At 50.0% G+C, this 26,153-nt stretch overlaps 1 protein-coding gene and 2 long non-coding RNA genes across 3 annotated transcripts; 2 read left to right on the forward strand and 1 right to left on the reverse strand.

Moving 5' to 3' along the window:
- Positions 1-1,636: 1,636 nt before the first annotated feature.
- On the reverse strand, positions 1,637-16,893 carry CCDC25 (coiled-coil domain containing 25). Its single transcript, XM_021547469.3, has 9 exons — positions 16,764-16,893; positions 15,475-15,522; positions 14,437-14,476; positions 13,205-13,256; positions 11,359-11,434; positions 8,904-9,007; positions 5,628-5,830; positions 2,829-2,874; positions 1,637-1,852 (listed from the first exon to the last, which is right to left on the reverse strand). The coding sequence occupies exons 1-9, from the start codon at positions 16,786-16,788 to the stop codon at positions 1,823-1,825; spliced, it is 624 nt and encodes a 207-aa protein (XP_021403144.1). The 5' UTR covers positions 16,789-16,893; the 3' UTR covers positions 1,637-1,822.
- Positions 16,894-18,370: 1,477 nt separating this feature from the next.
- Positions 18,371-22,425, forward strand: LOC110479888 (uncharacterized). The gene is made up of 4 exons (XR_002467021.2): positions 18,371-18,398; positions 19,428-19,469; positions 20,951-21,176; positions 22,414-22,425. It is a non-coding gene; the product is annotated as an uncharacterized LOC110479888 (long non-coding RNA).
- Positions 22,426-22,955: 530 nt separating this feature from the next.
- Positions 22,956-25,560, forward strand: LOC116183501 (uncharacterized). Its single transcript, XR_004148135.2, has 3 exons — positions 22,956-23,025; positions 23,522-23,573; positions 25,493-25,560. It is a non-coding gene; the product is annotated as an uncharacterized LOC116183501 (long non-coding RNA).
- The last annotated feature ends 593 nt before the right edge of the window (positions 25,561-26,153 follow it).

Consider the following 26,153-nt stretch of genomic DNA (forward strand, 5'->3'; position numbering starts at 1 on the left):
TGATCCCAATCCCAAACCCAATCCTCATCCCAATCTGGATCCCAATCCTGATCCTGATCCCAATCCTGATCCTGACTCGACTCCTGATCCCATTCCCAATCTCCGGGATTTGGGAACTGCGGGAATCTGGATCGGGATCACTGGGAACGGCCCTTCCCAGAAATCCCATTTTCCCGGGAATTCCCTTTTCCCGGGAATCCCCTTTTCCTGGAATCCCCTTTTCCTGGAATCCCCTTTCCCAGGAATTCCCTTTTCCCATAATCCCCTTTTCCTGGAATCTCCTTTTCCTGGAATCCCCTTTTCCTGGAATCCCCTTTTCCTGGAATCCCCTTTTCCTGGAATCCCCTTTTCCAGGAATTCCCTTTCCCGGAATTCCCTTTTCCCGGGAATATTCCCGGATTTCTGCCGAGCCCGGCCGGATCCTGGCCCTGTGCAGAGCTCTTCCCTTTTACAGATTTTTCCCGTTTTTCCCTTTTTTTCTCCCACTTTTCCCACTTTTCTCCCATTTTCCCAGTTTTTCCTGGTTTTTCCCATTTTCCCCCCATTCTTTTCCCAGTTTTCCCCATTCTCTTCCCAGTTTTTCCCATTTTTTTCCAGTTTTCCCCATTTCCCATTCTCCTCCCATTTCCCCCCATTCTTTTCCCATTTTCCCAATTTTTTCCCTGTTTTCCCCCCATTTTTCCCTGGTTATTCCCTGCTTTTCCCCAGTTTCCCCCAATTCTTTTCCGAGTTTTCCCCATTTTTCCCATTTCTTTCCCAATTTTTCCCATTTTCATTCCATTTTCCCCCATTCTTTTCCCAGCTTTTCGCATTTTTCCCATTCTTTCCCCATTTTTCCCATTCTTTTCCCATTTTTCCCCAGGTTTTCCCATTTCTCCTCATTCTTTTTCCATTTCCCCCCATTCTTTTCCATTTTCCCCATTTTTTCCTGTTTTCCCCCATTCTTTTCCATTTTTTTTCTGTTTCCCCCTCATTTTCCCCCATTTTCTCAATTATTTTCCATTTTTCCCATTTTCCCCCATTCTTTTCGCATTTTTCCCTGGTTATTTCCTCTTTTCCCCATTTCCCCCCATTGTTTTCCCAGTTTTTTCCATATTTTCCCAGTCTTTTCCCAGGTTTTTCCGTTTCCCCCTATTCTTTTCCCATTTCCCCCCATTTTTTTCCCATTTCTTCCCATTTTTCCATTTCCCCCCATTTTTCCCTGGTTATTCCCTGGTTTTCCCCAATTTCCCCCAATTTTTTTCCCAGTTTTCTTCATTTTTCCCGGTTTTTCCCCATTTTCCTCAATTATTTTCCATTTTTCCCATTTTCCCCCATTCTTTTCCCAGTTTTTCCCATTTTTCCCCATTTTCCCACATTCTTTTCCCAGTTTTTCCCATTTTCCCCAGTCTTTTCCCAGTTTTTCCATTCTTTTCCCAGTTTTCCCATTTTTCCCATCTTCCTCCTGTTTTCCCCATATTTTCTCATTATTTTCCCATTTTTTCCCATTTTCCCCAATTCTTTTCCCATTTTTCCCCCCCCGCTCCCCTCCCCACATTCCCAGCCGGAATTCCGCGCGCTCCGGCGGGAGAATTCCCGGAATTCCCGGCCCCTCCCCCGCTCCCGGCGGCTCCGGGGGAAGAATTCCAGAGGCGGCTGCGGCTCCCAGGCTTTGTTGGCTCCGGCATTCCCGGGAATTTTGGGAATTTCGGAATTCCGGCGGCTCCCGGGAGCAGGGCGGGGCCCGAGCTCCTTTTCCCGGGAATTTTGGGAATTCCGGCGGCTCCTGGCTGGGAGCGGGGCGGGGCCCGAGCTCCTTTTCCCGGGAATTCCGGCCGGAGCCTCACATGAAATCGTCGGAGTCGTTCCCGTCCTGCCGGAAAAGCGGGAATTCGGGAATGGGAATTTGGGAATTGGGAAATGGGGCTGAGAATTCGGGAATGGGAATTTGGGGATTTGGGGATTGGGAAATGGGGCTGAGAATTCGGGAATGGGGGAATTTGGGAATGGGAATTTTGGAATTGGGAATTTGGGAATTTGGGAACAGGGAATTCCCATGGGGCCACTTCGGGGTCCGGAGCTCCGGAAATTCTCATTCCCATCATTCCCATTCCCGGAATTCCCAATCCCGTTATTCCCACAATTCCCATTCCCGGAATTCCCAATCCCGTTATTCCCACAATTCCCATTCCCGGAATTCCCAATCCCGTTATTCCCACCATTCCCATTCCCGGAATTCCCAATCCTGTTATTCCCAGCATTCCCATTCCTCCCCAGTATTCCCGTCATTCCCAATCCCATTAATCCCACCATTCCCACTCCCAAGAAATTCTCGGAGTTTTCCCGCCCCTTTCCCAGGGAATTCCCGGAGGAGTTATCCCAAACAATTCCCAGAGTTATCCAAAAGAATTCCCGGAGTCTTCCAGCCCTTTTCCCAGGGAATTCCCGGAGTTATCCCAAAGAAATCCCAGATTTATCCCAGGGAATTCCCGGAGTTTTCCCAGGGAATTCCCAGAGTTTTCCCGCCCTTTTCCCAAGGAATTCCTGGAGTTATCCCAAGGGAATTCCCAGATTTATCCCAGGGAATTCCCAGACTTTCCCCACATCTTTCCCAGGGAATTCCCGGAGTTTTCCCACCCTTTTCCCACAGAATTCCCAGAGTTATCCCAAGGAAATCCCAGATTTATCCAAAGGAATTCCTGGACTTTTCCCGCCCTTCTCCCAGGGAATTCCCGGACTTTCCCCACATCTTTCCCAGGGAATTCCCGGACTTTCCCCACATCTTTCCCAGGGAATTCCCGGACTTTTCCCGCCCTTTCCCGGGGAATTCCGGGAATTCCGGGCCCCACCTGGTTGGAGGACATGTTCTCGGCCTTCATCAGCGAGGAGTAGCTCCTGCGGGGAGAATTCCCGATGCTCCCGGAATTCCCAGGGATTCCCCCCGGAAATCCCGGATTTGGGATTCCCCAGCCCAGAATTCCCAGCCCGGATCCCGGGAAATTCCCGGAATTCCTTCAATCCCGAGAAATTCCCGGAATTCCTTCAATCCCGCTTTCTGTGGGGCTCGGGGAAGCTCCCGGGGGAATCCTGGGAATCCCAAATTCCCCAAATTCCCGAATCCCTCGGGGTGAATTCCCGGCACGTCCCGGCCTCACGCTCCCGGAATTCCGGGAAAGCTCCGGAATTGCCAGGGGGGATTCCAGAGGGAATTCCAGAGGGAATTCCAGACCCAATTCCAGTGGGAATTCCAGAGGCAATTCCAAAGGGAATTCCAGAGGCAATTCCAGAGGGAACTGAGGAAATTCCAAGGAAATCCCAGAGAGAATTCCAAGGAGAATTCCAGGGGAAATTCCAAAAGGAATTCCAGAGGGAATTCCCGGGGCAATTCCCAGTCCCTGACTGGGGCCAGGATTCTGCTGGGAAACCGCCCAGGAGCTCCGATCCCGGAATTCCCAACGAACATTCCCGGAATTCCCAGCAGACATTCCCACCATTCCTATCAAACATTCCTGAAGATTCCCAGAATTCCCAGCAAACGTTCCTGGAATTCCAACCCAGCATTCCCACCAAACGCTCTGAACATTCCCGGAATTCCCAGCGTTCCCGACACTCCCAGCACTGTCAGAATTCCCAACATTCCCGGAATTCCCAGTGTTCCCGGCATTCCCAGCACTCTGAGAATTCCCAAAACCCCCGGAATTCCCGGAATTCCCACCGGAGCTCCTCCAGCCCCTGTGCTGCTCCCGGCGCTGCCGCCACCCAGCATTCCCAATAATCCCAACATTCCCAATAATCCCAACATTCCCAATAATCCCAGCATTCCCAATAATCCCAACATTCCAAATAATCCCAGCATTCCCAATAATCCCAACATTCCCAACAGTCCCAACATTCCCAATAATCCCAACATTCCCAACAGTCCCAACATTCCCAGACATTCCCAGCACTCCTGACACTCCCGGAATTCCCGGAATTCCGGGATTCCCACCGGATCTCCTCCAGCTCCCGTTTCCGCCGGCTCTCCAGGCGCTGCCGGCGGCGCTGCCGGTCCCAACATTCCCAATACTCCTGACATTCCCAACATTCCCAACACTCCCAGCATTCCCACCATTCCCAACACCCCCAACATTCCCAGAATTCCCAAACACCCCTGGAATCCCAGGATTCCCACCGGAGCTCGTCCAGCTCCCTGCTCCGCAGGCTCTCCAGGCGCTGCCGGCCCCAACATTCCTGACACTCCCAACACCCCCAACACTCCCACCATTCCCACCATTCCCACCATTCCCAGAATTCCCAGACATTCCCGGAATCCCGGGATTCCCACTGGAGCTTGTCCAGCTCCCTGCTCCGCAGGCTCTCCAGCCGCTGCTCCCGGCGCTGCCGGCCCCGACACTCCCAGCATTCCTGACACCCCCAGCATTCCCAGAATTCCCAACACCCCCAGCATTCCCAGAATTCCCAACACCCCTGGAATTTTGGGATTCCCACCGGAGCTCCTCCAGCTCCCTGCTCCACAGGCTATCAAGGCACTGCTGGCGGCGCTGCCGGCCCTGACATTCCCAATATTCCCACCATTCCCAACATTCCCAGCATTCCCAGACACCCCCGGCATTCCCAGAATTCCCAAACACCCCCAACACCCCCACCATTCCCAACACCCCCAGCATTCCCAGAATTCCCAAAAACCCCCGGAATTCTGGGATTCCCACCGGAGCTCGTCCAGCTCCTGTCTCCGCAGGCTCTTGAGCTGCTGTTCCCGGCGCTGCAGGCCCCAACATTCCCAACATTCCCGACACTCCCAGCATTCCCAGCATTCCCAACCCCCCTGACACCCCCAGAATTCCCAAACACCCTGGAATTCCGGGATTCCCACCGGAGCTCCTCAAGCTCCCTGCTCCGCAGGCTCTCGAGGCGCTGCTCCCAGCGCTGCAGGCCCCAACACTCCCAACATTCCCAACATTCCCACCATTCCCGACACTCCCAACATTCCCAGCATTCCCAAACACCCCAGAATCCCGGGATTCCCACCGGAGCTTGTCCAGCTCCCGTTTCCACTGGCTCTCCAGCCGCTGCCGGCCCCAACATTCCCGACACTCCCAACACCCCCACCATTCCCAACACCCCCAGCATTCCCACTATTCCCGACACTCCCAGCATTCCCAGAATTCCCAAACACCCCCGGAATTCCGGGATTCCCACCGGAGCTCCTCCAGCTCCCTGTTCCGCAGGCTCTTGAGCTGCTGCTCCCAGCGATGCCGGCCCCACCATTCCCAACACCCCCACCATTCCCGGAATTCCCAAACACCCCTGGAATCCCGGGATTCCCACCGGAGCTTGTCCTGCTCCCGTTTCCGCTGGCTCTCCAGCCGCTGCCGGCCCCAACATTCCCGACACTCCCAACACCCCCACCATTCCCAACACCCCCAGCATTCCCAACACCCCCAGCATTCCCAGAATTCCCAAACACCCCGGAATTCCGGGATTCCCACCGGAGCTCGTCCAGCTCCCTGCTCCGCAGGCTCTCCAGGCGCTGTTCCCGGCGCTGCAGCCGCTGCTCCCGGCGCTGCCGGCCGCAACATTCCCAACATTCCTAACACTCCCAACATTCCCAGAATTCCCAAACATTCCCAGAATTCCGGGATCCCCACCGGAGCTCGTCCAGCTCCCTGCTCCGCAGGCTCTCCAGGCGCTGTTCCCGGCGCTGCAGCCGCTGTTCCCGGCGCTGCCGGCCGCGCTCCCGCCGGTCGCGCCCGCGCCGCTCGGCCGCCAGGTCCGGGAAGCGCTCGGAGCGCGTCCGCTCCAGGCGCCGCAGCCGCTCCGGGGCCCGCCGCTCCACCGGCACCGAGCGCACCTGGGATTCCAGGGAAAAATGGGAATGAAACTGGGAAAAATGGGAATGAAACATGGAAAAATGGGAATGGAACCCGGAGTGAGGCCCTGCCGCTCCACCGGCACCGAGCGCACCTGGGATCCCGGGAAAAATGGGAAAAAACAGGGAAAAATGGGAATGGAACCCGGAGTGAGACCTGCCGCTCCACCGGCACCGAGCGCACCTGGAATTCCATGGAAAAATGGGAAAAAACAGGGAAAAAACAGGGAAAAATGGGAATGAAACCCGGAGTGAGACCTGCCGCTCCACCGGCACCGAGCGCACCTGGAATTCCATGGAAAAATGGGAAAAAACAGGGAAAAAACAGGGAAAAATGGGAATGAAACCCGGAGTGAGACCTGCCGCTCCACCGGCACCGAGCGCACCTGGAATTCCATGGAAAAATGGGAAAAAACAGGGAAAAAACAGGGAAAAATGGGAATGAAACCCGGAGTGAGGCCCTGCCGCTCCACCGGCACCGAGCGCACCTGGCATCCATGGAAAAATGGGAAAAAACAGGGAAAAATGGGAATGGAACCCGGAGTGAGACCTGCCGCTCCACCGGCACCGAGCGCACCTGGGATCCATGGAAAAAACAGGGAAAAAACAGGGAAAAATGGGAAAAAACAGGGAAAAATGGGAATGGAACCCGGAGTGAGACCTGCCGCTCCACCGGCACCGAGCGCACCTGGGATCCATGGAAAAAACAGGGAAAAAACAGGGAAAAATGGGAATGAAACTGGGAAAAATGGGAATGGAACCCGGAGTGAGGCCCTGCCACTCCACCGGCACCAAGCGCACCTGGGATCCATGGAAAAATGGGAATGAAACTGGGAAAAATGGGAATGGAACCCAGAGTGAGGCCCTGCCACTCCACCGGCACCAAGCGCACCTGGGATCCATGGAAAAATGGGAAAAAACAGGGAAAAAACAGGGAAAAATGGGAATGAAACATGGAAAAATGGGAATGGAACCCGGAGTGAGACCTGCCGCTCCACCGGCACCGAGCGCACCTGGGATCCATGGAAAAATGGGAAAAAACAGGGAAAAAACAGGGAAAAATGGGAATGAAACCCGGAGTGAGGCCCTGCCGCTCCACCGGCACCGAGCGCACCTGGCATCCCGGGAAAAATGGGAAAAAACAGGGAAAAATGGGAATGGAACCCGGAGTGAGACCTGCCGCTCCACCGGCACCGAGCGCACCTGGGATCCATGGAAAAATGGGAAAAAACAGGGAAAAATCAGGGAAAAATGGGAATGGAACCCGGAGTGAGACCTGCCGCTCCACCGGCACCGAGCGCACCTGGGATTACCCGGAATTCCAGGGAAAAACATGGAAAAATGGGAATGGAACCCGGAGTGAGACCTGCTGCTCCACCGGCACCGAGCGCACCTGGGATTCCGGGAAAAATGGGAAAAAACAGGGAAAAATGGGAATGGAACCCGGAGTGAGACCTGCCGCTCCACCGGCACCGAGCGCACCTGGGATTCCATGGAAAACAGGGAAAAAACAGGGAAAAAACATGGAAAAATGGGAATGGAACCCAGAGTGAGGCCCTGCCGCTCCACCGGCACCGAGCACACCTGGGATTCCATGGAAAAATGGGAAAAAACAGGGAAAAATGGGAATGGAACCCGGAGTGAGGCCCTGCCGCTCCACCGGCACCGAGCGCACCTGGAATTACCCGGAATTCCAGAGAAAAACACGGATAAATGGGAATTACATAAGAAAAAATGGGAATTAAAGCCAGTGTGAGGCCGTCCCATTTATTCCCATTGCCATTCCTGGGTTAATTCCCGGATTAACTCCCAAATTCCTGGAATAATTCCCGGGTTTATTCCTGGATTTTTCCCTGTCTCTCCTCCTTGCTGTGGTGGAAGCCGATCTGCTCCCGGTGATCCATTCCCAGATTAATTCCCAGATTGATTCCCAGATTGATTCCCAGATTCCCGGGTTTATTCCCGGGTTTATTCCCATGTTAATTCCCAAATTCTCGGATTTATTCCCAGGTTTACTCCTGGGTTTATTCCCGGGTTTATTCCTGGGTTTTTTCCCTGTCTCACCTCCCTGCTTGGTGGAAGCCGATCTGCTCCCGTTGATCCAATTCCCACATTTATTCCCAGATTGATTCCCAGATTGATTCCCAGATTGATTCCCAGATTCCCACATTTATTCCCAGATTGATTCCCAGATTGATTCCCAGATTCCCGGGTTTATTCCCGGGTCTATTCCCGGGTTTATTCCCGGATTTCCCGGCTTACCTCCTTGCTGTGGTGGAAGCCGATCTGCTCCCGTTGATCCAATTCCCACATTTATTCCCAGATTGATTCCCAGATTGATTCCCAGATTGATTCCCAGATTGATTCCCAGATTCCCGGGTTTATTCCCGGGTCTATTCCCAGGTTTATTCCCGGATTTCCCGGCTTACCTCCTTGCTGTGGTGGAAGCCGATCTGCTCCCGTTGATCCAATTCCCAGATTGATTCCCAGATTGATTCCCACATTTATTCCCAGATTGATTCCCAGATTGATTCCCAGATTGATTCCCAGATTGATTCCCAGATCCCCGGGTCTATTCCCGGGTCTATTCCCAGATTCCCAGGTCTATTCCCGGGTTTATTCCCGGATTTTTTCCCGGCTCACCTCCTTGCTGTGGTGGAAGCCGATCTGCTCCCGTTGCTCCCGTACCCAGATTGATTCCCAGATTGATTCCCAGATTCCCAGGTCTATTCCTGGGTTTATTCCCAAATTCCCGGGTCTATTCCCGGGTCTATTCCCAAATTCCCGGGTCTATTCCCGGGTTTATTCCCAAATTCCCGGGTTTTTTCCCGGATTTCCCGGCTTACCTCCTTGCTGTGGTGGAAGCCGATCTGCTCCCATTGATCCCATTCCCAGATTGATTCCCAGATTGATTCCCAGATTGATTCCCAGATTGATTCCCAGATTGATTCCCAGATTGATTCCCAGATTGATTCCCAGATTCCCGGGTCTATTCCCAGATTCCCGGGTTTATTCCCAAATTCCCGGGTTTATTCCCGGATTTTTCCCGTCTCACCTCCTTGCTGTGGTGGAAGCCGATCTGCCCCACGTCCATGTCGGGAGTTTTGCGCAGGTTGGTCCAGGGCGTGTAAACCACCGACACCGAGCTCAGCTTGCAGCCTGAAAACAGGGAAAACATGGAAAAATCCCGGAAAAACAGGGAAAAACATGGAAAAACGGGATAAACCAGCGACACCGAGCTCAGCTTGCAGCCTGAAAACAGGGAAAACATGGAAAAATCCCGGAAAATCCCGGAAAAACAGGGAAAAACGGGATAAACCACCGACACCGAGCTCAGCTTGCAGCCTGAAAACAGGGAAAACATGGAAAAATCCCGGAAAATCCCGGAAAAACAGGGAAAAACGGGATCAACCACCGACACCGAGCTCAGCTTGCAGCCTGAAAACAGGGAAAACATGGAAAAATCCCGGAAAAACAGGGAAAAACGGGATCAACCACCGACACCGAGCTCAGCTTGCAGCCTGAAAACAGGGAAAAATCCCGGAAAATCCCGGAAAAACAGGGAAAAACGGGATCAACCACCGACACCGAGCTCAGCTTGCAGCCTGAAAACAGGGAAAAATCCCGGAAAAACAGGGAAAAACGGGATCAACCACCGACACCGAGCTCAGCTTGCAGCCTGAAAACAGGGAAAACATGGAAAAATCCCGGAAAAACAGGGAAAAACGGGATCAACCACCAACACCGAGCTCAGCTTGCAGCCTGAAAACAGGGAAAAATCCCGGAAAATCCCGGAAAAACAGGGAAAAATGGGATAAACCACCGACACCGAGCTCAGCTTGCCCATTTTTCCAAGGTTTCTCCCCATTTTTTCCTGGTTTTTTTCCCCGTTTTCCCAGGTTTTTCCTCATTTTTCCCATGTTTTTCCCATTTTTCCCATTTTCCCGGGTTTTTCCTCATTTTTCCAACGTTTCTCCCCATTTTTCCCATTTTTTTCCCATTTTCCCGGGTTTTTCCCATTTTTCCCAGGTTTTTCCCATTTTCCCCAGATTTTATCCAGATTTTCCCCCTTTTTTTCCCCCAATTTTCCCATTTTTTCCTGTTTTTTTCCCAGATTTTATCCCATTCTTCCCAGTTTTTTGTCCTGGGCTTTTTCCCAGGTTTCCCCCATTTTTCCTGGGTTTTCCCCCAATTTTTCCTTTGTTTTTTTCCCGTTTTTCCTGGGTTTTTTCCTATTCTCCCCTTTTTTTCCCCCAGTTTTTTCCCAGGATTTTTCCCCACATTTTTTTCCTGGGTTTTCCCAATTTTTCCCCAGATTTCTCCCCATTTTCCTGGTTTTTTCATGTGTTTTTCCTGGATTTTTTCCCATTTTCCCGGATTTTATCCCATTTTCCCAAGACTTTTTCCAATTTTTCCCACTTTTCCGGATTTTGTCCCATTTTTCCAAGATTGTATCCATGTTTATCCCGTGTTTTATCCCGTGTCTTTCCTGTGTTTATCCCATGTTTTCCCTGTATTTTATCCCATGTCTATCCCATGTTTTCATCGTGTTTATCCTGTTTATCCCATGTCTATCCCGTGTTTTCCCCATGTTTATCCCATGTATTTCCCATGTTTTCCCCGTGTTTATCCCATGTTTTCCTGTGTCTATCCCATGTTTTCCCCATGTTTATCCCATGTCTATCCAGTGTTTATCCCATATTTTATCCCATGTTTTCCCCATGTTTTTCCGTGGTTTCCCCGTATTTTCCCCGTGTGTTTCCCATGTTCATCCTGTATTTTATCCCGTGTTTATCCCATGTTTTCCCGTGCCTATCCTGTGTTTATCCTGTGTTTACCCCGTGCTTATCCCATATTTTCTCCCGTGTTTATCCTGTATTTTATCCCGTGTTTTCCCGTGTCTTCCCCGTGTTTATGCCATGCTTTCCCCGTGTCTCTCCCGTGTTTTTCCCATGTCTCTCCTGTGTCTCTCCCGTGTCTATCCCGTGTTTTCCCTGTATTTTATCCTGTGTTTTCCCCGTGTCCCTCCCGTGTCCATCCCATGTCTCTCCCGTGTTTTCCCCGTGTCTATCCCGTGTTTTCCCCATGTCTCTCCCGTGTCTCTCCTGTGTCTCTCCCGTGTTTTTCCCGTGTCTCTCCCGTGTTTTTCCCGTGTCTCTCCCATGTCCATCCCATGTCTCTCCCGTGTTTTCCCTGTGTCCCTCCCGTGTTTTCCCCATGTTTTTCCCGTGTCTCTCCCATGTCCATCCCGTGTCCCTCCCGTGTTTTTCCCGTGTCCCTCCCGTGTTTTTCCCGTGTTTTTCCCGTGTTTTTCCCGTGTTTCTGGGCGCACCCTGGATGCTGTTGGCCTGTATTTTATCCCGTGTTTTCCCCATGTCCCTCCTGTGTTTTCCCCGTGTTTTCCCCGTGTTTTTCCCGTGTTTTTCCCGTGTTTTTCCCGTGTTTTTCCCGTGTCCCTCCCGTGTCTGTCCCGTGTTTTTCCCGTGTTTTTCCCGTGTTCCCGGGCGCACCCTGGATGCTGTTGGCCTTCACCAGGTGGGCGCAGTCGCTCAGCACCTCCCGGGGGATGTCGTCCAGGCCCTGGCCCTGCGGAGCCGCAATTCCCAGAGCAATTCCCAAAAATTCCCAGGGAACTCCCGGAGCAATTCCCAACAATTCCCAGGGAACTCCCGGAGCAATTCCCGACGATTCCCGGAGCAATTCCCGACAATTCCCACGGAACTCCCGGAGCAATTCCCAACAATTCCCACGGAACTCCCGGAGCAATTCCCAACAATTCCCAGGGAACTCCCGGAGCAATTCCCAACAATTCCCAGAGCAATTCCCAACAATTCCCAGGGAACTCCCGGAGCAATTCCCAACAATTCCCGGAGCAATTCCCGACAATTCCCACGGAACTCCCGGAGCAATTCCCAACAATTCCCGGAGCAATTCCCGACAATTCCCACGGAACTCCCGGAGCAATTCCCAACAATTCCCGCCTTTTCCCGGGACAATTCCCAGTTCCCTTCCCCATCCCACTTTTCCATTCCCAGTTCCAGTTCTCCATTCCCAGTTTTCCATTCCCAGTTTTCCCGGAAGTTTTTCCCATTTTTTTCCCATTTTCCCCCCACATTTTCCCATGGTTTTTCCCAGGATTTTTCCATTTTTTCCCATTTTCCTCCAATTTTTCCCGTTTTACCCCATTTTTTCCCAGTTTTTCCCATTTTTCCTGTTTCCCCCCATTTTTTCCCAGAATCTTCCCATTTTCCCCCATTTCCCCCCCATTTTCTCCATTTTCCCACATTTTTACCACTTTCTCCCAGGTTTTCCCAATTCTTCCCATTTTTCCCCATTTTCCCCCAGTTTTTCCCATTTTCTCCCATTTTTCCCAGTTTTCCCTCATTTTCCCCCCATTTCCCCGTGTTTTTTCCCAGGATTTTTCCTGTTTCCCCCCATTTTTCCTGTTTTTTTCCCATTTTTCCCCATTTTTTCTCATTTCCCCAATTTTTCCTCAGTTTTTCCCATTTTCCCCATTTTCCCCCTATTTTTTTTCCATTTTTCCCATTTTTTCCCACTTTTCTCCATTTTCCCCCTATTTTTCCCTATTTAACCCCATTTTTCCCATTTTCCCCCCATTTTTTCCCATTTTCCCCATTTTTCCCATTTTCCTCCTCCCATTTTTTTCCATTTTTTTCATTTTCCCCATTTTCCCCATTTTTCTCCATTATTTCCAATTTTCCCCCATTTCCCCCATTTTTTCTCAGTTTTTCCCAGGATTTTCCCATTTTTTCCCGTTTTCCCCCATTTTTCCCATTTTCCCCCATTATTTCCCCTTTTCCCGAGTTTTTCCCAGGATTTTCCCATTTCCCCTCATTTTTTCCCAGTTTTTCCCAGGATTTTCCCATTTCCCCCCATTTTCCCCCATTTTTTCCCATTTTTCCCCATTATTTCCAATTTTCCCACCAGTTTTTCCCATTTCCCCCATTTTTTCTCAGTTTTTCCCAGGATTTTCCCATTTTTTCCCATTTCCCCCCATTTTTTTCCCAGGATTTTCCCGTTTTCCCCCATTTTTTCCCACTTTTCCCATTTCCCCCCATTTTTCCCCATTTCCCCACATTTTTTCCCAGTTTTTCCCGTTTCTCCCATTTTTTCCCAAGATTTTCCCATTTTCCCCCCGTTTTTCCCATTTTCCCCCCAGTTTTTCCCCATTTCCTCCCGTTTTCCCCCCGTTTTTCCCAGGATTTTCCCATTTTTCCCGTTTTCCCCCCAGTTTTTCCCAGGATTTTCCCATTTTTCCCCATTTCCCCCCCAGTTTTTCCCATTTCCCCCCGTTTTCCCCCCGTTTTTCCCGGATTTTCCGGGTTTTCCCGTTACCGGCTGCAGCCGCAGGTAGACGTGAGCGGAGGAGAGTTTGTCCACGTGGAACCTGCGCCGAATTCCCAACATTCCCAGAATTCCTGAATTCCCAACATTCCCCCAAAATTCCCAAATTCCCGGGAATTCCGGGATCAACCCCAGGGATTTCCTGGGAATTCCCAGCCCCCATCCCATGAAAATCCGGGATCATTCCCAAAATTCCCAACCCCTCCCGCAGGGGAGAATTCCCGGGAATCCGGAGGGGAGGGAACAATGGGGAGAAAAAGTGGGAAAATCGAGAAAAGTGGGAAAAAGGGAAAATGGGAAAAAATGGGAAAATGGGAAAAATTGGGACAAAGGTGGGGAAGGGGAAGGAAAAGAGGGAAAAATTGGAAAAATGGGAAGAAGTGGGAAAAGTGGGAAAAATGGAAAAAAGGGAAAAAGACAAAAAACGGGAAAAGGGGAAAGGGGAAAAATGAGAAAGTGGGAAAAGTGGGAACAAAGGGAAAAATGGGAAGAAAATGGGAAAATTGGGAAAAGTGGGGGGAAAGGGAAAAGTGGGAAGTGGGAAAAGTGGGAACAAAGGGAAAATTGGAAATGGGAAAAGTGGGAAAATGGGAAAAAATTGGGGAAGATTTGAAAATTGGGAAAAGCAGGAATATGGGAAAAATGGGAAAGTGGGAAAGTGGGAAAAAGTGGGAAAAAGTGGGAAAATGGGAAAGAAGGAAAAATAGGAAAATGGGAAAGTGGGAAAAGTGCGAAAGGAGAAAAATGGGAAAAATGTAAAAATTGGGAAAATGTGAAAATTGGGAAAAGCTGGAAAATGGGAACGTGGGAATAAATGAGAAAAATGGGAAAAGTTGGGAAAAATGGAGGAAAAGGAAAAAAGTGGGAAAAGGGGAAAAGAAGGAAAATTGAGAAAAGTGGGGGAAAGGGAAAAGTGGGAAATGGGAAAAACTGGGAAAATGGAAAAGAAGGAAAATGGGAAAAGAGGGAAAATGGGGACAAAGGTGGGAAAATGGGAAAAAAACGGGAAAAGTGGGAAAAAAAGGTTGGGAAAGGGGCGGGATCGGGGAAATTCGGGATTGGGGATCCCGGGAGCAGCCCCGGGGCCCCCCCGGCGCCACGGTCCCGATGGTCGGGATTTGGGAATTTGGAATCTGGGAATTTGGGAATTCGGGAATTTGGGAATTCGGGAATTTGGGATTCGGGAATTCGGGAATTTGGGAATTTGGGAATTCGGCGCTCACCAGACGTCCTCGGGCCAGCCGTGCTTGATCAGGTCCTCGTCTGCGGGAGGAATTCCGGGCAAAATCCCAAAATTCCCACCCCAGAATCCCAAAATTCCCAAACAAAATCCCAACATTCCCACCCCTGAATCCCGGAATTCCCAGCCCAAAATTCCCAGGATTTCCACCCCAAAATCCCGGAATTCCCACCCCAAAATCCCAAAACAAAATCCCAACATTCCCACCCCAAAATCCCGGAATTCCCATCCCAAAATCCTGGAATTCCGGCCAGAATCCCAAAATTCCCAACCACAATCCCAGCCCAAATCCCAGGATTCCCAAATCCAGCCCCAAATCCGGGAATTCCCACAGAAAATCCCAAAATTCCAGCCCCAAATCCCAGAATTCCAACCCCAAATCCAGCCACAAAATTCCCCCCAAATAATCCCCAGAATTCCCGACAAAGTTTCCAAAATCCCCAAAATTATTCCCAAAATTTACTTGAAAAGATTCCCAGAATTCTGGAATAATTCCCGAATAATTCCCAAAAGAATTCCCAAAATTATCCCAGAAATTCCCAAAAAAATTCCCCCAAATTCCCCGCAAAATCCCCAAAAGAATTCCCAGAATTCCCAAAAGAAATCCAGGAAATCCCCAAAAGAATTCCCAAAATTTTCTCCAAAAAATCCCCAGAATTCCTGAACAATTCCCAAAAATTCCCAAACCAATTCCCAAAATTATCCCTGAAATTCCCCAGAACGCCCCAAAATTCCCCAAATCCCCAAAATAATTCCCAAAAATCCCCCAAATTTTCCCCGAACTCCCAAAATCATTCCCAAAATTCCCAAACGTTTCCCAAAATTCCCAAAAATTTCCCAAAATTTGCCCCAAAAAATTCCAAAATTCCGAAAAAACTTCCCAAAATCGATAAAATAATCCCCAAAAATCCCCCAAATTCTCAAAAAATTCCCAAAAAACATCCCAAAATCCCCAAAATAATTCCCCAAATTCCCAAAAACTCCCAAAAACTCCCAGAAAAGTTGGGAATTCCGGACTCACTCTCGTACTTGTCCTTGCCCATGTAGATGGTGTAGGGCGCCGCCGCCACTGCGGAAAAACGGGAAAAATTCCGTGAGAAACGGGAAAAAATCCAGGGAAAAATGGGAATTAGTCCCGGGAAAAACGGGAATAAATCCCGGGAAAAATGGGAATAAATCCCGGGAAAAATGGGAAAAATTCGATGGAAAAATCTGTGACAATTTCATGGAAAATTGGGAACAAATCCAGGGAAAATTGGGAATAAACCCAGGGATGAATCCATGCAAGAATGGGGAAAAATCCCATGGAAAATTTGGAATGAATCCAAGGAAAAAATCCAGAATAAATCAATGGAAAAATGGGAAAAATTCCATGGAAAAATCCGCGAAAATTCCATGGAAAATTTGGAACAAATCAATGGGAAAATCTGCAAAATCCATGGAAAAACGGGAATAAATCCATAGAAAAAGCTGGGAATAAACGCACGAAAACTGGGAATAATTCCAAAGAAAAAATCCAGGAAAAAATGGGAATAAAGGCAGAGTAATTCCATGGAAAAATCCGGGATAAATCCAGGCAAAAATCCGGGAAAAATTCAGGAAAATTCCCGGGAAAAGCCAGGCAAAATCTGGAAAAAATCCTAGGAAAATCCAGGAAGTATCTTGGAAAAATCCCAGAAAATTCCTGGGAATTTCCTGGAAAAACTCGGGAAACATCTGGGGAAAAGGAAGGGAAATTCCAGGAAAAATCCAGGAAATGGCCTGAAAAAATCCTGGAAAAACCAAAGAAAATTCCTGGAAAATTCCAGTAAAAACCCGGGAAATATCCTGGAACCTTCCAGGAAAATTCCAGGAAAATCCCGGGAAATTTTCGCTTTTTTCGAAGCCATTCCTGGTTTTTTTTTTTTTTTTCCGGGAATTTTCCCGCGCCAATTCCGGACCTCGCGGCAAAAACCCCGAGCGGAAAAGGGCGGGAAAAGGAGAAACGGCGGGAAAAGGGCGGGAATATGTCTGGAATTGGCGGGGAAATGTCTGGAATTGGCGGGGAATTGGCGGGAATTGGCGGGAAGTGGCGGGAAAAAGTCGGTAAGTGGCGGGAATTGGCGGGAAGTGTCGGGAAGCGGCGGGAATTGGCGGGAAGCGGCGGGAATTGGCGGGAAGTGTCTGGAATTGGCGGGAAGTGTCTGGAATTGGCGGGAAGTGTCTGAAATTGGCGGGAATTGGCGGGAAGCGGCGGGAATTGGTGGGACAGTGGCGGGAATTGGCGGGAATTGGCGGGAATTGTCGGGATTCCCGGGGGGCCGCGCTCACCGTCGGAGGTGAAGTAGAACACCATGGCTGCCGCTGCCGCTGCCGCCGCCGCTCTCAGCCCGCCTTTCTCCGCCTCTCCCCGCCTTTCTCCTGCTTCTCCCCACTTTTCCCCCGCTGTTTTCCCGCTCTTCCCGGGATTTTCCCCGGTTTTTTTCCCGCTTTTTTCCCGGTTTTTCCGCCGCCTCCTCGGGGCAGGCCCGGCCCGGAAGAGGCCGCGCGCAGTGACGTCACGGCGGCGCGGACGGAACGCGCCTGCGCAGAGCGGCGGGGCGAGGGAGCTGCGCGTGCGGGCGGCCATGACGATATACGGAACGCCCAGGGCGCATGCGCAGAGCCGCCATGACAATATATGGAACCGGCACTGCGCATGCGCAGAGCCGCCGTGACGCTGTACGGAAAACACAGCTGTAGTATGTGAGGGCGGCCATGACGATGTACGGAACGCCCAGGGCGCATGCGCAGAGCGGCCATGACGCTCTACGGAACCTGCGCATGCGCAGAGCGGCCATGACGCTGTACGGAAAACGGAACTGTGGAGCGTGAAGGCGGCCATGACAGCGTACGGCAATCTCAGTGCGCCTGCGCACAGCGGCCATGACACTGCACAGGAAACAGAACTGCGTATGTGAGAGGGCAGCCATGACAGCGTACGGGGATCCCAGTGCGCATGCGCAGAGCGGCCGTGCTGAGTGCTGCACAGGGAACCGCGCATGCGCGCTGCGCGGGGGAACGTTGCTTTCTGTTCTTTAATTTTTCTTTCTTTTTTTTCTCCTTTTGCCTTTTCTCCTCCTCCCTTCTCTGCCTCCCCTTTTCCCTTTCCTTTTCCTCTCCTCTTTTACCTGTTTTTCCCTTCCCCCTTTTCCCTTCCTTTTCTCTCATCTTTTCCCTTTTTTCGCCCCTTTCCCTTTCCTCTCCCCCTCTCTTTTATCCTCTTCCCCGTTTTTCCTCTTTTTAGCCCCAAACGGGGGGACTTGAACGATTTCGGGCCGAATTGAGCCGAACGCTCCCAGCTGGGCCATGGCAGAGCACAGAAATCAATAAAATGAGATTTTACTGCGCTTTTGATGGATAAAATGTCCAAGATCCGCTCAGAGCCGCCTTTTCCCTGGGTTTTTTCCCCTGGGTTTTTTCCCCTGGGTTTTTTCCCGTGCTTTGCCGGTTTTCCCCCGGTTTTCCCCCGTTTTTTCCCGTTTTTCCCAGTCTGGCCATTGGGGGTTGCTCAGGGCGGGCCAGGGGAAGGGAACCCCGCCGCAGCCGCTCCCCGCTGCCCTAACTAATTAACAGCAGAACCTTAATTAGCCCCTCGTTCATCCCCCTCCCGTCCCTCAGAGCCTCCCGCGCCCGCGACTACAACTCCCATCAGCCCCCGCGCGGCGCAATGCCCGGAAGCGCCGCTCTGCGCTCGCACGGCACGCTGGGAGTTGCAGTCCCATGGCCAACCCGCGCGGCGAGCCGCGCTCTCCGATTGGCTGCAACGCATTGGGGGCGGGTGCAACGAGGAGCCGCGCGCTGTTGAACCAATGGCGAGCGAGCGGCGATGATTGACGTGGCGCTCGGCCAATGGGAGCGCAGGGCGGGCGGTTCGGAGGCGCGCGGCCGAAGGCGGGAAGCGGCAATGGCGGAGGCGGCGCTGAGGTGAGGGAGCGGCTGCGAGGGGGCGAGGGGGGATCTCTGAGGGAAATCACAGGGAAATCGCAGGGAAATCACAGGGAAATCACAGGGATCTGGGGGATCTCTCAGGGAAATCACAGGGAAATCGCAGGGAAATCACAGGGAAATCACAGGGATCTGGGGGATCTCTGGGGGATCTCTCAGGGAAATCACAGGGATCTGGGGGGTCTGGGGGGTCTCAGGGATTTTGGGGGGTTTGGGATTTGCTCTGGGGGAACTGGGACCCCCGGCCAGGGATTTGGGGTTTGGGATTTTTGGGGGTTTGGGGTTTGGGATTTTTGGGGATTTGGGTTTTTGGGGATTTGGGATTTTTGGGGGTTTGGGGTTTGGGATTTTTGGGGATTTGGGATTTTTGGGAGTTTGGGATTTTTGGGGATTTTTGGGGGTTTGGGATTTTTGGGGATTTGGGATTTTTGGGGGTTTGGGGTTTTTGGGGTTTGCGATTTTTGGGGATTTGGGATTTTTGGGGTTTGGGGTTTGGGATTTTTGGGGATTTGGGATTTTTGGGGATTTGGGGTTTGGGATTTTTGGGGGTTTGGAATTTGGCATTTGGGGTTTGGGATTTTGGGTTTATTGGCAGTTTGGGTGTTTGGGATTTTGGGGTTTGCGAATTTGGGGATTTGAGGTTTTGGGGGGATTTGGGATTATTGGGATTGGGGGTTTTGGGATTTGGGGTTTGTGATTTTGGGGGGATTTTGGATTTGGGGTTTGGGGGCATTTGGGGGCATTTGGGATTTTGGGGGTTTGGCATTCTGGGGGTTTTGGGATTTGGGGTTTGTGATTTTGGGGATTGGGGATTTTGGGGGGATTTGGGGGGATTTGGGGTTTGGGATTTTTGGGAATTACGGGGTTGGCATTCTGGGGGTTTTGGTATTTGAGGTTTGGGATTTTGGGGGTTTGGGAGGTTGGTGTTTTGGGAATTTGGGGATTTTGGGAATTTGGGGTTTGGGGTCCCGGAATTCGGGCCCAGCTCAGCCTCTCCCGGATCCGCAGCAGCTCCGGAACCGCCGGGAAACGGAGCCGGGACCCGCCCGGGTGAGCCTGGACCCCAAAAATCCACCAAAAATCCACCAAAAAAATCCCAAAAAACCCCCAATCCCAAAAATCCCCCAAATATCCTCCAAAATCCCAAAAATCCACCAAAAATCCCCCAAAAAAACCCCCAATCCCAAAAATCCCCCAAATATCCTCCAAAATCCCCACAAATATCCCCCAAATCCCAAAAATCCACCAAAAATCCCCCCAAAAAACCCCCAATCCCAAAAATCCCCCAAATATCCCCCAAATCCCAAAAATCCACCAAAAATCCCCCCAAAAAACCCCCAATCCCAAATATCTCCCAAATCCCAAAAATCTCCCCAAATATCCCCCAAGTATCCCCCCAAATCCCCCAAATCCCAAAAATCCCCCCAAAAAACCCCAATCCCAAAAATCCCCCAAATATCCCCCAAATATTCCCCAAATCCCAAAAATCCCCCCCAAAATCCCCCAAATATCCCCCCAAATCCCAAAAATCCCCCCAAATATCCTCCCAAACCCCCCAGATCCCAAAAATCCCCCAAAATCCCCCCAAAAACCAAACCCCAAACCCGCCCCAAAACCCCCCAAAAATCCCCCAAACACCAAACCCCAAAAATTCCCCAAATCCCAAAAAACCCCCCAAATCCCTAAACCCCAAAATCCCTAAATCCCCAAAATCCCAAACCCCAAAATCCCCCCTAAATCCCCAAAATACCCCAAAAATCCCCCAAGTCCCAAAAACCCAAAATCCCAAACCCTAAAAATCCCAAAAATCCCCTAAATCCAAAACCCCCAAAAAATCCCCCCAAAAACCCCCGAAAATCCCCTAAACCCCAAAAATCTCCTAAATCCCCCCAAAACCCCAAATCCCAAAAATCCCCAAAACCCCAAATCCCAAAAATCCTCCAAACATCCCCAATCCCCCAAAATTCCCCAAATCCCAGAAGTCCCCAAATCCCAAACATCCCCCGATCCTAAAAATCCCCAAAATCCTGAAATTCCCCCAAAGATCCCCAAAAATGCCAAACCTTGGGATTTGGGGATTTGGGGATTCTGGGATTTGGGAATTCCTGGATTTTGGGAATTCCGGGAATCACAAATCCCTGGATTTGGGAATTTCTGGATTTGGGAATCCCTGGATGTGGGAATTTTGGGATTCAGAAATTCCTAGTTTTGGGAATTTTGGGTTTTGGGAATTCCAGGGATTTGGGGATTTGGGAATTCCTGTATTTGGGATTTGGGAATTCCTGAATTTGGGAATTTTGGGTTTTGAAAATTTTGGGTTTTGGGAATTCCAGGGATTCCAGGATTTGGGGATTTGGGAATCCTGGGATTTGGGAATTTTAGGATTCAGGAATTCCTGGATTTGGGAATTCCAGGGATTCTGGGATTTGGGAATTTCCTGAATTTGGGAATTTCGGGATTCCGGGATTTGGGAATTTCGGGATTTGGGGGTTCCCGCCCCTCCCCCTCCCTCATTCCCGTTTTTCCTTCAGCTCCCGCTGGGAATTCCGGACCCCCCCGCCCAAACGGCTCCGAGCGGCTCCAGAAAGCCCGGCCCGGAATTCCCAAAATTCCCAAAAGAATTCCCAGAATTCCCCCAGCCCTGAGCGGGAAATCCGGCAGAGAGCGACGCCGGCCCGGAGGCTGCAGATCCCCGCCGGAAATCCGGGAATTCCGACGGGAAATCCGGGAATTGCGACGGGAAATTCAGGAATTCTGGTGGGAAATCCGGGAATTCTGACAGGAAATCCGGGAATTCCAGAAAGAAATGTGGGAATTCCAACGGGAAATTCAGGAATCCTGGCTGGAGATTCAGGAATTCCAAGGGAAGATTCAGGAATTTTGGCTGGAAATTCAGGAATTGCTTCAAGAAATCCGGGAATTCCGTCGGGCGAATCGGGAATTCCGGGAATCCCGGCGCGTTCCCACCTTTCCGTGGCTCAGTTTTACGGGAGCCGGAATTCCTGGGACCCCCTGGAGCGCAAACGGCTCCGGGAGCAGCTCAGGCAGGGGGGGAGCCCGGGAAAATCCCGGAATTCCGGGAATTCCGGTGCGAAATCCGGGAATTCCGGCAGCAAATTTGGGAATTCCAAGGGGAAATCTGGGAATTCCAGCAGGAAGGGCAGCTCCAAAGGCAAAGGGAACGGCGGGAATTCCCGGAATTCCATACTTCAGAATTCCCGGATTTCTGTGATGGGGAAGTCCTGGAATTCCGGGATGAAGAATTCCCGGATTTCTGGTTTTGGGAATTCCCAGATTTCTGGGATTGGGAATGCCAAGATTGAGAATTCCCGAATTTCCAACGCTGGGAATTCCCGGATTTCTGGGCTTGAGAAATCCCAGAATTCCGGGTTGGAGAATTCCCAGATTTCCAAGGGTGAGAAATTCCAGAGTTCCAGGATTGAGAATTCCCAAATTTCTGGCACTACTGGGAATTCTGAGAGCGGCAATTCCCGGATTTTCACCACTGAGAATTCCCGAAATTCTGGCCAGGTGAAATCCAACATAGAGAATTCCCAAATTTCCAATGTTGAGAATTCCCAGAATTCCAGCGCTGAGAATTCCCAGATTTCCTGGAATTCTGGGAATTCCAGGCCGGAGAAGATTGAGAATTGCCTGAATCCCGGGATTGGGAATTCCCAGAATTCCGAGAGTGAGAATTCCCAAATTCCTGGCACTGGGGATGCTGGGGTTGGGAATTCCGGGAACGTTGGGAATTCCGGGAATTCCGGGAACGTTGGGAATTCCGGGAATTCCGCGCGCCGGGTGCTGCTGTCGGGGGCGCGGCCGCGGCCTCGGCTGCCCCTGGGCGCCGCCTTCTTCCGGAGCCGCGGGAATTCCCGGAAAAATCCCGGAAAATCCCGGGAACGGCCCCCGGGAGAGCCGGGAAGCGACAAGGAAAACCGGGAACGGGAAATTCCCGGGAAAGCGGAACCGGAAAACCGGAACGTCCCAGGGAGCCAGGTGAGGCAGAGCCCATTCCGGGGATTTTTTTGGGAATTTCCTGGGGATTTCTGGGAATTTTCTTGGGAATTTTGGGGATTTCTGGGAATTTTTGGGAATTTCTTTGGGAGTTTTTAGGAATTTTGGGGAATCTCAGGGAAATTTCTGGGAATTTTTGGGCATTCTGGGGGATTTCACAGAAATTTCTGGGAATTTTCTTGGGAACGTTTGGGATTTTTGGGGAATTTTTGGGAATTTCCTTGGAAATTTTTAGGATTTTCTGGGAATGTCAGGGAATTCCCAGGAATTTTGAGGGATTTTGGGGAACTTCTTTGGGAATTTCTGGGAATTTTTGGGAATCCTGGATGGAATTTTGGGAGATTTAGTGGAATTTCCTTGGGAATTTCAGGGGATTGCTGGGAATTTTTGGGAATTTTTCCTTTTCCCTCCCCAAATTCCATAAAATCCCCTCCAGATCCCGGAATTCCGGGCCGGATCCGGGATTTTCTTCCGTTCCCAAATCCCAGAATTCCCCAAATTTCCCTCTTTTTTCCCCAGGACTCCTCTGGAAGCGTCGACGATTCCCGGAATTCCCGGAATTCCCCGGCCCCAGCACAGGACTCGGGTGAGTCGGGAAAACCTCGGGAATTTCCTGGGATTTTCCCAGATTTTCTTGATTTTTTTTTTCCTGGATTTTCCCACATTTTTCCCAGATTTCCTGGGTTTTCCAGGCTTTTTCCTGGATTATTCCCGATTTTCCTCTTTTTTTTCCCAGGATTTTCCTGGATTTTCCCACTTTTTTCCAGATTTTCTCGGTATTTATCCTGAATTTTTCCAGATTTTCCCAGGGTTTTCCTGAATTTTCCAAGATTTTCCTGGGATTTTCCAGTGTTTTCCCAGATTTTCCCAGATTTTCTTGATTTTTTTCCTGGATTTTCCCACATTTTTTCCCAGTTTTTTCTCAGATTTCTCCAGGATTTTCCCAGGTTTTTCTTGGGTTTCCCCTATTTTTTTTCCCAATTTTCCCCGCTTTCTGCAGATTTTCCCATTTTTTTTCCCAATTTTTCCTGGATTTTTCCCAATTTTCCCAGATTTTCCCCATTTTTCCGTTTTTTTTCCAGGCTCTCGGTGCCCGGCCGGGCTCTTCCCGATTTTCCTGCCCAGCAAGAGGAGGTCAGAGCCCCTTCCTGCCCTTCCCAAATTTTCCCAAATTTTTCCCATTTTTCCCCACATTTCCCCAATTTTCCCCCGTTTTCCCCCTTTTCCCATTTTCCTTGATTTTCCCCAAGTTTTCCCCTCTTTTCCCCTTAATTTTTCCCACCTTTTCCCCAATTTTCCCGTTTTTTTTCCCATTTTTTCCCATTTTTTCCCATTTTTCCCCCACTCATTCCCAATGTTTCCGTTTCTTCCCATTTTCCCCATTTTCCCCTCATTTTCCCCATTTTTTTCCAATTTCCCCCAATTTTTCCTTATTTCCCCCCATTTTTCCACATTTTCCCCCGGGTTTCTGCATTTTTCCCACTTTTCTCTATTTTCCCCCAATTTTTCACTAATTTTCCCCATTTCCCCCCTTTATTCCCAACTTTTTCCCAATTTTTTCCCATTTTCCCTGATTTTCCCAAGTTTTTTCCTCTTTCCCCATTTCCCCATTTCCCCATTTTTCCCTATTTTTTCCCAATTTTCCCTTTTTTCCCCAATTTTTCCCCATTTTCTCCATTCCCCCCAATTTCCCGTGGATTTTTCCCACATTTTCCCAATTTTTTCCCAATTTTTCTGAATTTTCCCCCACTTTTTCCCAATTTCCCCCCCCAGTTCTCCCCATTTTTCCCACATTTTCCCTGTTTTTTCCCTTTTTCCCACTTTTCCCAATTTTTCCTGATTTTCCCCAATTTTCCTTGACTTTTCCCCTTTTTTCCCTGATTTTTCCCATTTTTTTCTCACTTTGCTCATTTTCCCATTTCCCGCCATTTTTCCACTTCTTTCTCATTTTTCCCCATTTTCCACCCAATTTTCCCAATTTCCCCAATTTTTCCCCATTTTCCTCATTTCTCCTGATTATTCCCCATTTTTCCTCAATTTCCCCAAATTTTTCCCATTTTTCCCAGCTTTTCCCCCAATTTCCTCATTTTTCCCAATTATTTTCCCCAATTTTTCCTGATTTTCCCCAATTTACTCCCAGGGTTTTTTTTTTCCATTTTTCCCAGTTTTTTTCCTCTGATTTCCCTGGATTTTTCCCCATTTTTCCCTGATTTTCCCATTTTTCCCTCGATTTTCCCAGTTTTTCCCTATTTTTCCCTAATTTTCCCTAATTTTCCCCTGATTTTCCCATTTTTCCCTGATTTTCCCATTTTTCCCTCAATTTTCCCAGTTTTTCCCTATTTTTCCCTGATTTTCCCAGTTTTCCTTGATTTTCCCATTTTTCCCATTTTTCCCCTCGATTTTCCCAGTTTTTCCCTATTTTTTCCTCAATTTTCCCAGTTTTTCCCCACTTTTCCCCGATTTTCCCACTTTTTCCTGATTTTCCCATTTTTCCTCGATTTTCCCCATTTTCCCATTTTTTTTCCCCACTTTTCCCTGATTTTCCCATTTTTCCCTCGATTTTCCCATTTTTCCCTGATTTTCCCATTTTCCCCTCGATTTTCCCAGTTTTTCCCTATTTTTCCCTGATTTTCCCGTTTTTCCCTCGATTTTCCCCATTTTTCCCATTTTTTTCCCTGATTTTCCCGTTTTTCCCTCGATTTTCCCCATTTTTCCCATTTTTTCCCATTTTTTCCCGTTTTTCCCTCGATTTTCCCCATTTTTCCCATTCTTTTTCCCATTTTTTCCCGTTTTTCCCTCGATTTTCCCCATTTTTCCCATTCTTTTTCCCTGATTTTCCCGTTTTTCCCTCGATTTTCCCCATTTTTCCCATTTTTTCCCATTTTTTCCCGTTTTTCCCTCGATTTTCCCCATTTTTCCCATTCTTTTTCCCATTTTTTCCCGTTTTTCCCTAGATTTTCCCCATTTTTCCCATTCTTTTTCCCATTTTTTCCCGTTTTTCCCTCGATTTTCCCCATTTTTCCCATTTTTTCCTGCTTTTCCCGTTTTTCCAGGCCCCTGGAGCCGCTGGCGCCGCCCTCGGGCCCCTCTGGAAAAGGCTCCCGGAAATCCCGGGAATGCGCGGGGGAGGAGCAGCTGATCATCGTGAGTCCGGAATTCCGGAACTTCCCGGGAACTGCGGAGCCAAATCGGGAATTCCGGGAATTCTGGATCCTTCCATGGGAGGGAAATCCAGGAATTCCCTGGGAAACCTCCCTGGGAATTTGGGAATTCCGTGGCAGGAGAAATCCGGGAATTTGGGAATGTTTCCCGGGATGGGAATCTGGGAATTCCCTGGGAATGTTCTGTGGGAATTTGGGAAATCTGGGAATTTGGGAATTCCCTGGGATGGGAATTCAGGAAATCTGGGAATTCCTTGGGAACCCTCACTGGGATGGGAAATCTGCTTTTCGCTTCCCGGTGCTTGTTCCTGGAATTCCCAGAATTTGGGAATTCCCAGAATTCCAGGGCATGGGCAGTGCGGCTCATGTGGGATGCTGCTGCCGTTCCCAGAATTCCCGGTTTTCCCGGTTTTCCCGTTTTCCAGGACGTGGGGCAGCGGGCCGTGGGTTCCTGCCGTTCCCAGAATTCCCGGATTTCCCAGAATTCCCAGAATTCCCGGTTTTCCAGGACGTGGGGCAGCGGGCCGTGGGTTCCTGCGGATCCTGTGGGATG

This window comes from Lonchura striata, chromosome 3 (genome assembly GCF_046129695.1).
Source record: "Lonchura striata isolate bLonStr1 chromosome 3, bLonStr1.mat, whole genome shotgun sequence".
NCBI classification, from domain to species: Eukaryota; Metazoa; Chordata; class Aves; order Passeriformes; family Estrildidae; genus Lonchura; species Lonchura striata.

Coding starts and splice junctions, on each gene's coding strand:
- CCDC25 (XM_021547469.3), bottom strand. CDS start 16,788: ATGGTGTTCTACTTCACCTCCGACG. Junction 13,257..14,436: donor GGCTGGCCCGAGGACGTCTG/GTGAGCGCCGAA, acceptor AATTCGGCGCAG/GTTCCACGTGGACAAACTCT. Junction 2,875..5,627: donor AGGGAGCTGGACGAGCTCCG/GTGGGGATCCCG, acceptor TTCTCCCCGCAG/GAGCTACTCCTCGCTGATGA.